This window comes from Perna viridis, chromosome 1, assembly GCF_037379345.1.
Source record: "Perna viridis isolate PV_CMFRI_1.1 ecotype Kerala chromosome 1, ASM3737934v1, whole genome shotgun sequence".
Classification (NCBI taxonomy): Eukaryota; Metazoa; Mollusca; class Bivalvia; order Mytilida; family Mytilidae; genus Perna; species Perna viridis.
The window spans coordinates 27701077-27715445 of NC_142445.1; the positions used below are offsets into that span (position 1 = coordinate 27701077).

Sequence of the window (14369 nt, forward strand, 5' to 3'; positions counted from 1 at the left end):
AAAATGGGAAATACAGAACGACTGGAAAACATATTAGTCCTGTAGGTAATTATTAATTTTTACTAATTTAATTATAAAATACACACATATAAGGGAAGAACATGGCATATAATTGATTAACGTTTTTCTCATAAACATATCACATTTCAGAGTATAAACCCAATGGTACCTCCTACTTCCCGTCTTTTAGTACTGGTTATAACACGAAGACTGATCCATATGACGGGAATTAATGCTCGAAATTTCCTATTTCTTCCAACCCACACATTTTATACTTAAAATGCACGAACAAGCCACATGATAATTTAATATATTTATATATTTATCAAGTAATGAAAAAATAGTAGCTTAGGTGTAAAAGATAATTAAATAATAAATGAAAGGTAGTTGTGCTCATTAAATGGATTTTGAACAAACCTTATTATATAAAAGATATTTTTTCATTACTGATTGATCAACAAATTCATGGGCATTACATATATGATATAAGTAGCAAAGAGCTAAACCTCATCAATGTTTGTGTCTTGTACATTTTGCTAAGTAGGCAGTGAAATTTTAGGTAATTGCACGATTCCGTCATGACGCTAGCAGTAGGTTTCCAGATGATAACCCCTTTAATATTTTTTAAATACTCCACTCTATGCTGTGGATCGTTAAATGATCTTTTTGTCCCTTTTCAATTTTGAAAATGTGGAATATGGAGCTATATATATTTGCTAAGCGTATCAGCTTTCTTTGTTATGCTGCCATATCATATCATCTCATCCTGTCATTTTAGGCAGTTTGTTCATATTTCAGGCACGTAGAAAATAGACTAAAAAGTTTTATTTGGATCAACCACCTAATTGGAAAATAAACACCTGGTACAGTGCAACCCATGTAAACTAATCCCGTTCTGAACTTCAAAATGGGCTCGGCTAGACAATGGTTCAGTTCATAAGGTTCAATATACATTTATACTGGTACGAAGGAACTTTAAAGTACCCGGGGTAGACAGGTTTTCGTATAATTCAGTGTTTGGTTTCGACAGGTTTCACTGTGTATGATTGTACACATTACGTTAGATACACGAAAACGTTGGCATTATAAAACAAAATAAGTATGCATAAGAACTCTCACGTTCATTTCCAAACTAAAATGATAATAGTTCAATTTGTGTAGAGTTGCAGATTTAAAAAAAATCTAAGAGTGAATAACTGAAAAAAACATAACTGAAAGAATACCCCTAAAATATATAGATTATACTTCGATTAATCATTATTTTCATACATTGAACACAGGTTTGCTGTTCCTATTGCCCTTCAGGAATCAAAATATTTATGCAAATGCATAAGGCTCCACTTCTTTGTAAATATTTTTATTTTCATTATGCATATATTAAACCGTTATAAATGACATACACCTCATTCTACAAATTACAGTGATGTCTTAAAGGTGTTATAAGTTATCTCAGCTACAGATGATCTGATGATAGTCACAAAGGGTGATAAACTTAAACTAATATTTTGTGTGATCTGATCATTGTGCCTAAGGTAACAATGTAACGTCTTGTCATAGTCGTAGAACGAATGACAGACATGCAAAGTGGTGGTGCCTCGGGCAAAAAGATTGACATATCCGAATACATTATTTTGCCTTATTAACAAGTATGGTAATTTCGGAATAAGACAAGGAGCACCAATAGTCGATCGTTTATTTTATATGTGTTATTTATTGTGAAGGAATATTTTTGGATTATTGTGAAACACCTTCTGTTGTTTTTCTGTTATAATTTTAGCTTTGATTTATTGGATTAAACTTACAGTTTCGAAGGGAGATATCATTTGAGAATTCGTTGAATTTGTTCGCTTATTTGTGCATAGGAATGTATGAGTGGATACATTAGTAGGAGGTTCACGTCAGATTTTAGTTTACCAGCAATGTAAGTGTTATGTAATAATAGGTTTTGTTTTAATTCAACTCAAGGTAAAATTATGAATTGCTTTTTTTTAACAATTGAAGTGTAAAGAACTAACTATAATATTACCGGAAATACAAATTTCTGTACATGAATACGAGTACATTGCGAGAAAATTTCGCCTAGCTAAATATTATTTTATATCGAGACGACCTCGAACTTTTATAATAATAATAATTATAATAATGATAATAATAATAATAACTATTATTATTACCTTTTGCACTAAGAAAGTCAAACATATTTCAACTTTTTACCACGTATTGGTAAAATAAATTTGTCTAGAATTGTACTAACATTCCTTATAAAAAAGAACCACCGTACATTCGTTCATACATTCATACCCGCTTTAAATCTGAAACACATTAAAAGACATTATTAGCAGAGTCAAAATGTAGAAAAGTAGAAAAAGTCTTTTACATAATCTTGTAAAAGTAGTACTTAAAAAAACATTTTGCATTCTACCAGTTTTATTCTTGTCACGTACAATATATTTTAGGCATTTTATTTAATGTCACTTCCAGGGTTGAGACTTTCGTATCAGTGTTGCCATCTCCTATTACTAACTGTCGAAATGACATTTGCTTGAGTATATTCATTTATAACTTCACATGTTGTACAGAATACTAATTGCTATAAAGCACCTAGCATTAATCTTTTCTCTATGTAATTAATTCTTTGTATCTTAATTACTCTTTATGCTTTAATATGAAAAGTGTAAAAACAAGAAAATTATAATAATTATTAGAATAAATTACAATTTTACGGATTTTTACGTCTGTTTAACGATGAAGATATTACCAGTATTTGATGATGATAAAGTATTTCTTCGTTTAGATTAATTATCCATTTTCCACCTTGTGCTAAAACAACAATATTAACCAAAGCGTACATGCATTTGAAAAGTTGAGTTTAAGTTTAAATGTATCTTTTGTTTAGTCTTTTAGTATTTTGGTTTTGTTATTCATTTTCATTTTTTTAATTTAGATTTTTCGCTCCTTTGTTATTGGACATATCACTAGTTACAACATATAATTGTCAAGCTGACATACACAAATTCATTCTTATAAAATCCTAATATATATTTGAAATAATGACATATTTAACCCATTGACAGTTTGTTTATTCATATTCTTTGACAATCTTGGATGTTCAGACTCTTTGCCAATGTTTCATATTTGCACTCTTTGCCAATGTTTCATATTCGGACTCCCTGCCAATCTTGCATTAAATGGTCTCAATGCCAACTTTGCATAAATAGACCCATTGACAATGTTGCGTATTTAGACATTAAATAGGTTATATTAATTTGTATGAGAAATAAATCATAGGATAAACAAAAGCTTAACAAACTGACAACATAGAACCTTAAAGACACAATAATGAATAGATATAATGGTTGGAAATAATGAAATGTATTACAACAATACATAAACCAAATATTTTCCTCTCTCATGGTCCATGCTCCTAGTTTTCAGTAAAGTCCGAGTTGCACATGTCTGGTCTTTGTCCCTGGATTACATTCTTTTGATTGCCGCTAGAATCTTGGTTCCCTCGATTATTCTTTCGTACCAGACAACTTATTGGGTGCCTAGAAAAGTACTCGTAATATAGATTTCTTTTGATTCCTTATTGTTATATGTCAGCGATTATACTTTTACAAAAAATGCAGTTGTATGACAATATTTTATTGTTGTCATCAATGTAAGTGTTCACTTGGTTTTGTGCAAATACAAGTGCATTATATTTTGTTGTTCATAAATGTTTATGATGTTGTTAAACAAGTAGTCATGTCAAGAAAGATGGTTAAAATTGTATTTTGTATTAATGCTCGTTTCGCGGCTAAAGTTAAGTAAAGGCCCCATTTCCGAAATTGGTCCAAATATGGATTCAAACTATCAATTGAAATTTGTTTAATTTTATTTTTTTAAGCTTTATAATTGTGACACTGTATTTAGATTTCGACTTTTTTTAATCTTTACGTAAAATAATTCTCGCCTTTAGTGATTTACTTTATGTTACCATTTATTTAGATGTTATTTTTGAATCAAAACGGATAAATGTCTTTTTTCTTGTTTCAGTTACATAACCACTTCTCCTGTGTCGGAATCTTAAACTTCTTTTAAAAATATTTAAGTATCAGTCTTTATAAAACAGAAGATGATTCATGCATGATGTCAAAAACCCACTGAACTGACTTTTATTTCTTGTTCAGAAACAATTACTAATCACATATGCAGTCTTAGTTTCACATTTTGTCATTGCTCTTTTGAGATAAAAATTACATAAATTATACATAAAATTGGCACTTTGGAAGAGTTATCGTTCTTGAATTGTTTGATTTGGTTGAATTTAGTGAGAGATAAATATATTATTTTCTCAAAAATGCAGACCTGAATAAAGAAATCATTATCGTTCTGTTAAAATATAGCATATGTAGACTGAAAAAAGCATCGTTTGTTTGATGGCTTTTCTACACCATGTATCATTCTACCATTGGCTATGTCTGAATTTTATGTGGACTGGTACTTAATCACAAGCATGATGTAAAGATTTATCGAGCTTGAATGAAGTGTACACTTTTCTTTCAAGTTTATACTTCTATGTGAATCAAGCCTTTGGAGCAATTTTTTTATTAAGTGGTTTTGCCATGTGTTTAAATTTGCCTCTTAGGTCAAAGTCTTCTAATGAAATAATGTTAAAGTTTTAAAGTATCATTTTCTTAGGCAAATCCAAAGGGAAAAGGTAGGGGAACGATCCTTCCTCAATGCTAAAAAGTTTGGTTGATTTAGAAATCTATGAGGTGCACCCGTTAGGACTGTTGTGGTTCGTTCCTTCCTTTTCAGCATTTCTAGAGACGTAATTGAATTGAGAATTGAAAAATGCAACATGTGGATTTGGTTAAACTTAATATATAAATGAATTTAAAACATAATTTGATAAATGAAGAGTTCATCAACCTATGTGAAAATAGATGATGTTCAAGATTAGCTTAAAGAAACGATATGTATTAGTCTGTTAAGTGTGTCTGTGTTTTTAACAGTCCACATAAAATTCATACATTGCCAAAATTTAAATGACTCATGGTGTGAATAACCCACCAAACAAATGATGCTATTTCAGGTTGCATAAGCTGTACTTTCACAGAACGATGATAATTTCTGCATTCTGATCTGCACTCTTTAGAAAACCATGCGTTCATCTCACACTAAATTCAACCAAATGAAACCTAATCAGGAACGATACTCTTGCAAGGTGCCAATTTCATGTACAATCTATATAACTTTTATCTCAAAAACGCAACAACCGAATGAAAAACTAAGGCTAGTTATGTGATCACTAACTGTTTTTGAACAAGAAATAAAATTGAATTCAAGGGGGTTTAAACATGCATGAATCACCGTTTATCTGATTTTTAGAAAGACTGATGTTAGACGAGTAAACATTAAATTGTGCAATTTTCAACTGTACAACTGGATAAATTGCAGTTACAACATTATCAGTGCTTAAGATTGATCGCTTATTGCATTTACGTAAAACCAACATATCATTTTTTTCCCTCTGAATTTACCCCTCGACATTATAACCATAATGCATAAATTACTAAATTTGAAGGCCTTATAAAATGCAAATTTGTTTCAACGTCATATGGACAAGATCAATCCACCTTTGAAGATTTGTTTGAAAAATACCATACTTAGATTTTATCCATTCCATTCCAATGATGTCGATCGGGTTAGAAGATGACATGTTGGTGTTTAAGTACATGTATACTTAAGAAACATGCAAAGAAAAAAAAAGTGATGAGCCGAAATCTTTTGTAAAATTTCCAAACCCACTGGTTCGCAGATACTGCTAAGACCCCAAGGATAATTACCAGCACTGACTTGTCTGATCTGAACTATATATCATAGATTATTTAATAAAAGAAAGACATTTCGGTACGCAACCCCTATGAACTATTGCCTCATTCATGTTACCAAGCATGGAAGCCTTAACAATGTGGTACTTTGATGCTACTAATGAGAGGTTACTCCTTGAAGTACTTGTACTGCATACCGAAACTTGCAAGCTTCATGTGATTTTTATTTTTGTTTGAACACCCTAAAATCTTTTCGAGGCTCAACTTTATGTAACCAATACCATGTAGTTATATCTATATTTGGGAATTAGTAGGAGAAATAAATGTCAGTTGAATTATATTGAAAAAAAATCTCAACCAATTTTGTTCACTATATATTATTACATTGATATATTTTTTCTATTTTCCTAACCTCCTTCATTACTGTTGTTGGTTCTTAGGTTCTTAATTCACTAATAGGACATTGCGGATGAAATTACACTTTCCACTTGTTGCATTCTTCGGTGAATGTTTATTTAAGTACCAGTCTATATTAAACTCAGACACCGCCCATATCAAAGTGAAAACCCACCAAAAACAAATGATGATTTTTCATCTACGTATGCTATATATGTATAACAATTGCACTTTCCATATTCACATCTGTGCTTGTGAGAAAATCATACATTTATCTCCCACCAAATTCAACCAAATCAAGAACAATAACTCTTGCAGAGAGCTAATTTTATGTACAATGCATTCAAAAAATCAATGACCAAATGAAAAACTAGAACTGATTATGCGATCAGTAACTGTTGCTGAACAAGAAATAAAAGTGAGTTCAGTTAGTTTTTAATATGCCTGAATCACCTGTCTGATTTTTAAATAAAGACTGCTACTTAAAGTATAGGATGCTACTGTATATATCTGTTGATCCACTTGAACAAGGGACATTTTTGTTTATATAGAAAGTATAAGCTATAAAACCCTCATTCTTCAAAGTGTCCACATTTTCATGGAATTCCTAAGTATCGAATCAGTCTTGATTATGATTTTTTAACGGCCCTGCTTTTTGATTATGGGTATCTCACGGCCAGATCCTTACAGGAAATATGTAAGTAATTGTGTTAGATAAATTCATTAGCGTTGATTGTAGAGGTTCTTGCAATAAAATCACAACAGAATTTTTTTGCCACTTTTCGGTCATATTTTTGACATGAAAATTGTGTTGACGCCGAAGTTAGTGAATAATATCATACTTACTTGGTTTATCACATGGTTTATATTTAATTGTTTCTTTTGTGTAAACATAATTTCCGGGAGGAAAATATATCCAAAAACAACAAAGTTTAATTTTGTTTAATAATTGATGTATAATTCTGGCCTATTATAATGGTCTAATACCACAAAACATATTCGTTATCCTAGTATTTATATATTCTATTGTATTAGTAAGAAATTTTCGTTATTATTTTTGGTAATATTCACAGACTAATGCCCAATACACATGACGTTTAATTTTTGATTACATAACCGACGCCCATGGTCTAAGTTTTTGTTTTTAATGTTTGGTTTATAATTATCTTATGAATTTTTTGAAAAAAAATTGCCCAACTTTAAGGTCAATGATCGTGTCTTTGTTATATTGATCCATTGACGTCAACACGTCAAAAACAGGCAAAGCGCTTTAGACTTATAGTCCCTTTTATGTCGCAACATATGTTTACACTGAAATGTACATGTGTATTGACGATTTAATGAAATTGACAGTTTTGTCATATCTAGTAGAGAGTTTTAGAAATTAGTCGACATTATCTTCACTACATGTTTAATACAATTTGAATAAATGTATAAAAATATTAGACTGGTAATATTTCTTCAAGTTTTGTGTGTATACATTGTGTAACTTAATTAACATTAAGTGAATTTAAACGTCTATTTACAGAATTTGCCATCGTTGTATAACTTTGTGGAACGCATGAAATACCTTTTAATTTGTTCACTTGAAACAAATTATTAACATAGATTTTTTTATTCATGTTCATATTTATTTCTTTGCTACTGATATGAAAATGTAACCCTGCTGATCTCATTAAATCAAAATTGAACCGCGTGGACAAAACTGTCTTTGTTTCTCAATATACATAACATGGATACTTTTTCTAAATAAATAAAATGAGGAAAATGAAGAACATTTACATTTGTCGATTTTTGTGTTTTAATGTAAAATGCAGTTTTGTTGTATTTGTCTTGTTCGAGTCAAGTTTTCTGCTCAGTTTTCCGTTGAGCTGTTTATTTTTATAATCAATTTATTACAAAGACATACACTTGACATACAAAATCGAACTTTTGATGTGTGAAAGACTGGTATACCGTTTAGTCATCACTCAGTGGTACCAAATAGTCAAAGATCAACATATTTTATATTGAATGTCATTAAACAGACCTCACTCGGTGATTGATGAGTGACCATTACCACGTTTAAGTCAATCATGCGTTTTAACGTTAATGTGGATACGTGCATATAAAATCAACACCCTTGTTGGAACGTGACCCGAACGTTTGTCTACCAGAAAAAACTGTTAGGATTCAAGTAGGTTTCTCATGGGTGACTGAAGCGAGAAAAACCAGGGGATGGAATTTATATTTTATAATTACAATAATAATTTTAAGTAATATTTTATTCTTACGATATATCAAATACAAGGTGTAATAAAACTGAATGTTACTGGTGATATAAGTCGAGGATTGATACTGCAAGTGATACAGATGTTGACTTGTCCTGTTCAATATATCATATATTTTCACTATACCTCAAGTGCAGGTGTGCAATGTAGGGTATGCAATATAGATCTATGGATGTGATATAGGGTATGCGTTATAGGTCTAGGGGTGTGATTTAAGATATGCCATATAGGTCTATGGCGAATGGAATAGGGTACGTGATATAGCTTAAACGATCTAGGGTTTAAGTTAGCACTAATCATGCATATACAAAAATTTGTATTTTGATCTCAATCTATTATATATGTGCACATACTTTATGCGCTGTAGACGAAAATTGTATTTTGGGCAATTTCAATAATCTGAATAATAGCTTTTGTTTGCTTTGTAAACTTCGTCATTGTATGTTTAATTAATTTTGACATTATGTTATTGTGTTAATGATTGAACTACAAAATACTGAATTATCGTTTATTCACACAAAGTATATTTGTGGTACTGAAATTTCCTTTGATACAAAAAGATGATGACGGAAAAAATAATGTAATCTTTCAAATTTTCAAAGTAAAGCATTTCATTTTTATATAATTTTAGTTTTATTGTTGACATTTCATATTTATACACATACGCGTGATACTATCAAAATAAATATGGTTTGTCATGACCTAAAATCAAAACATACTTGATGATTACAGTTTTTGGAAAGAAAGTTGTAATGGTTTCAAATCTATATTTTGCAACTAACTATTCCATTTATCCAAGTTTATTGACTTAATAAAACTCACATGACATGTAGTCGACAAATGATGGATGTCCTAGTAAGGGATTTCCAAAAACTGTAATGAATTCATACCAACTACATTTATTTGAGCTTTTGTCCGTTATGTTTTACATTTTCTTTTATCAAGTAGAACAGCTGAAGTTTCTCGTTTATGGCTGCTTATTAGTTAAAAGAACATTTAAAAAAATCAGTGCGTTTTAATTAAACAAGGATGGGTTGAATTTAGTATGGTCAAATTTATATGCAGAAGAAAAAAAAATAAGATAAAAAAAGTACAGGTACTTTGGGTTTACAATAATTACACCACGTTGAACATCAGGTTAAAGAATCGTAATAATAATAATCAAGTGTCAGTCTCTGTAAGAATCAGGCAGCTCGGCAAGTGTTTCTAGAAAAGCAGAGGACGCTTACCTTACCGATTCACTTTGTTCATGCTCCGAATTTTCAGTGGAGTCCGAATTGCTCATTAACATTTGTAGCTTTGTACGTATTATTTTGGTTATTTTTCGTTCTTTGACGTGTGTGTCTGTTTTCCATGCCTGGTCTTTGTCTCTAGATTACATTCTTTTGATTTACGCTAGAATTTTTCTCTCAATTGTGCTCTAACAGTCTATTGAAAACAATCTGAGCTAATCCAGTGAGGCAGAGTTCAAATAATGGTCTTTTCAGATAGAGAAAACATCCTTGAGTGAAATTATATTGTCAGACCGGTGGGTTTGACATGCATGTTTCTAATTTTTTACCATTCTTCCTGATTTTTATAAAAAAAATCTTATGATTTATAAGTATAGGCAATCTCAAGAACTAGGTCGAGAAACACATAGATAATACAAAACATGCAAATTTTACATATTGGACACGTGGTCTTACCCTACGTACTTCTAATTGTATCACATAAACACATTTTTACTCTTATAGTTATAATTTTAGACCCAAAATAATATGTGACCAATGAAGGAATATAGATTGTTTTATGTTTATCACATGTCAACATATACATTATTTTATGATGTCACACTTTTGTATCATCAGCCACTAGAACCGCTTGATGGATTTACTAGTATGTCAAACTTTAACAATTGATTAATTGGAAATGCCATTGTATATCTGCTGTTTCTCGTGTTCACTAAAATATTTTCATAAGAGTTAAATGAATAAAGCTTTTTATCGAGACAGCTGATTGGGTATATATTATGTATCCACTTTTAGTATTAAGGGTTATGATATCCATTTTAAACCCACGTATCCTCCGCCGTCAATTAATAATTGATAGTAATATTTACAGATAAAGGTATTCTGGTTATGCCATTTTTACCTGCAGTTTTGATTTTGTATCTGAATGAACATGGGATTTTCAGCCCATAATTAACTTCACCTCTGAATACGATACAAAACTCCAGTTTGTATCTGAGTAAACGTTTACGTTGTCCAACTCAGTAGCCAGACTCTGCTGACCTCGACATATTTAGTAGTCAGACTCGTCTGACTCCGAAATATATCAGATTTTATTCATAATACTTATTCAAACTATCTGTATTACAAATTTCAAAATTACTTAAACACTGAGGCTTCTTTACTTGTATTGTACATGATACAACCTGTCGGTGTTTTCTTTCTTGCTTCGATAGTTTCAAGTACATCTTGTATACAATTAATTATTTGAGTGAGATTTTTCCTGAAAATGTGATTGTAGTAATGCTTATTAGAAGTGAATCCTGGAAACACATGTACAGCATAACAAATTTTCAATTTATATGATTGGTGTATTTTTATATACCATATATTATGACAATCTTATATATTTGAATGTATGATTAAAACCCTCTTGAAAACAGCTGAGTTATTGCAACATTGATACAATTTTAATAAGATGAATAAGTCATATAAATAATTCTACTAAGTTATACGATATTCCTTATCCCAGTAAACAAAAAAACAAGGTTCTCCCTTGCTGTCACCATTGGGCGTTATGACGAGAACATAATTTTAGATGGTAATAAATCATAATAGTTCTGTATATTATTATCATAATCAATGTATTTTTTTGTACAAGGACAATTAATCTGATATAAAACAACTCAAAGTGGTCATATATACATCTTAATAGTACCAATCAGTTACAGTTCAAAGTGTTCAAATCGTACCAAGCAGTTCTCTAGTCAATAATAGTTGATGAGATTTGTTTTATAATCAACAGAAAAATGCAATATTGCGTTTTAGTACAAAAGGAAATAAACAAATGACAAAATTTCTATTATTGTAAAATTTCCCATTATCACGGAAGACTGAGTTCAAAAACACATGTTTTACACCAACTTTATCGCCAAAGAACATGTAAACATTACGAGACAAACGCGAGGCAGTGAACCGTTTACAAACGTGTTCAACTTTTTATACATAATTTCATATTTATATGTAAACCTTGACTGGCTGTGAAGAAATGTCATGGAAAATGCCTTTTAGCCTTCTACAGAAAATATTTCGTTTAGATACACGATACAAATCAAATTCAACGAATGACAGTTCATTCTGATACATGGCTTTGACTGTATATTCTTTCCAATGGAAAGAGAGCATATTGTAATGTAAAACTATAACTATTATTATTGTTTGTTTTCTGTTACATGATGTATTATATAGAATACACGTATGTTGGCCTGTTGTACAAGACTTTCAACAACCTAATTTAATAACTAAATTTACATGTAACTTAACAAAAAAAAAAAAATGGATCGATACAAAGATAATGCATTAAAGGAGAATTTTTATCCGTCAAATATATATATAAAGAACGATTCATGTTGGGAGGGCACAAACAAAAATCACAATTTAAATTCAAGAAAACGTCCATTATATGTTTTTTGTGGTAAATATTTAACCTTTCCTTTCCTCAACTTGTTCTATTGTTGTTTTGTAGGTGACAACAGAGGATGGTGAGGAGGAAGTATGTTGGTGTTGCACTTCTGTCCATCATAATCTTAGGTAACTTGATATTTATTAAAGTAATAAACAGGGACAAAGACTTGACCAAAGAAACAGACAAAAAAATCAATAAAATTGCGCAAATAACCTAAAACAATACCAACAGAAACTGTTTGTGAGTAACATCCTTCACTAAAACCGGAATTATGAATGAGGACATCGGTATATGGCAAGGGTCTTATGGTTTTGTAGAAACGCTCTTTGAGGTACTTATAATTTTGATGTCAGGTCCGAGTTAGAATGAAAGAGGGCAGGTACTACATTGAGTCGCTAATAAAAACGATGTTAAGTCCGATTTAAGGTGAAAGAGGACAGCTACTACATTGAGGTGCTGATAATTATGATGTCAATTCCGAGTTAAAATGAGCAGCTACGACAGAACGAATCTGCTCGGAGGGTTGTGAGATGTGAACAGCACAACAATTGATTTGATATTAAATGAGCCATTACGCATAATCTCCCATAAATTTAAAAACCTTTGATGAACACAATGAACGACAAAAAGTAAATACATATATATACACGGACACACCAACAAAAGCCAAAATGGCACCTATCATTTAGGAAATGAAATTCATTTATTTATTGGCTTATTTGAATTTAGCGTATATATTTTCTGGTTAATGCAATCAATTGCATGGAATTGATATGCATAATCTTATGCACATTTTAGGTCAATTTCCACACACAAAAGCAGACAGACATTAAATAGTTCATAGAAGCTATTCCCACAAAAAATATTTTTTATAAAATCCTTCAGGCTTTATTAAAGTAGTGTTTTCCAAAAGTAAAACAAATAATGAAAATTTGGTGAAGTATATTTCGTAGCTTAATTCTGGGTGATTTCTTCTGTAGAAAAGTACCGAACTGCCAACTTTTTTTTCACCCCTTTACATTATAACCAGTCATTAAATCATACTTCATGTTTAGGGAACACACATGTAGGGGATATTTATAGGTTCTTGTAAATACAATTAAACTTCTTACGATTAAATATCAACTATGTAATTAATCCCAACTTACATGAATATTTTGACAGAACAATACGCTTAGTCACATATTATTAATAAATGTCCTTAAAACACCATACAGAATCATACTGTAGTGTTTGAGCACGCACCTTTTGTTGTATGTCTAACATTGTTTTATTTTTATTGACACTTTAATTTTCTAAACAATTTTGTTTTTCATTTCGTTAAATAAGCCAAAGAAATAATTTTCATAAACTAATACTAAAAAATGTCATTATCAATTGAAGTTTTAATATAAATACATTGTTTTGTTCTTCTAAATGTAAACAGGTAAATATATTACTCCTATATAATATCGACCACAACATATAATTCGTAGGGACCAAGATATTACGGTTATAATGAATGTAATGGATACAATCATTGTTAATGACAAGGACGCAATAAAGGTGTCAACAGATGATTATTGGTCGTCAGTTACTCCAATTTACTGACACCCAGATCTGCAATAGGGCAGTTTGTTTGCTTCTTGTACAATAAAAGGCACTCACAATTCGGTAACAAACATGTCATTAACCAAACATCAATTGTACATGTCATGTCACTTGGATAGAGGAAATATAATACTTAGCATATACAAGGGAGTCATGTGGGTTGACAAATTCTTTGTATATAATGCCTTTCGTATAAAATGAATAATTTTAATGGTTGTTTAGAATTAACAGCTTAATTTTCATTAAGTACCAGTCCAGATAAAATTCAGACACCGCCTATTGAATAGGTGATGCATGTTATAGAAAAACCCACGGAACAAAAAAGTGTTTTTTTCGATCTTCAGATTCTATATTTTTAGATAACATAAGTCTTTTTTTTTGTTTTCATATATGTACTTTTGAAAAAATCATACATTTATCTCCTATTATAATTAAACCAAATCAAACCAAATCAAGAACGATAACTCTTGTAAAATGCCAATTTCATGTAAAGTCTATATAATTTATATCTCAAAAGCGCAACAACCAAATGAAAAACTAAGATTAATTTTATAATCAGTCACTGTTTTTGAACAAGAAATAAAACTGAATTCGGTAAGTTTTTGATATGCATGAATCA

General features: G+C 30.5%; 1 protein-coding gene across 3 annotated transcripts in view; it reads left to right on the plus strand.

Moving 5' to 3' along the window:
- The first annotated feature begins 1449 nt into the window (after positions 1-1449).
- Positions 1450-14369, plus strand: part of LOC148628042 (uncharacterized) — a 34411-nt gene continuing 21491 nt past the window's right edge. For all 3 annotated transcript variants that reach the window (XR_015922305.1, XM_088583901.1, XM_088583910.1), the window contains exons 1-2: positions 1450-1921; positions 12221-12285. Coding sequence is in view for 2 of the 3 variants with exons in the window: in XM_088583901.1 (XP_088440027.1) it covers positions 12234-12285 (52 nt within the window). In the remaining variant the exon portion in view is untranslated. The remainder of the gene's footprint in view (positions 1922-12220; positions 12286-14369) is intronic.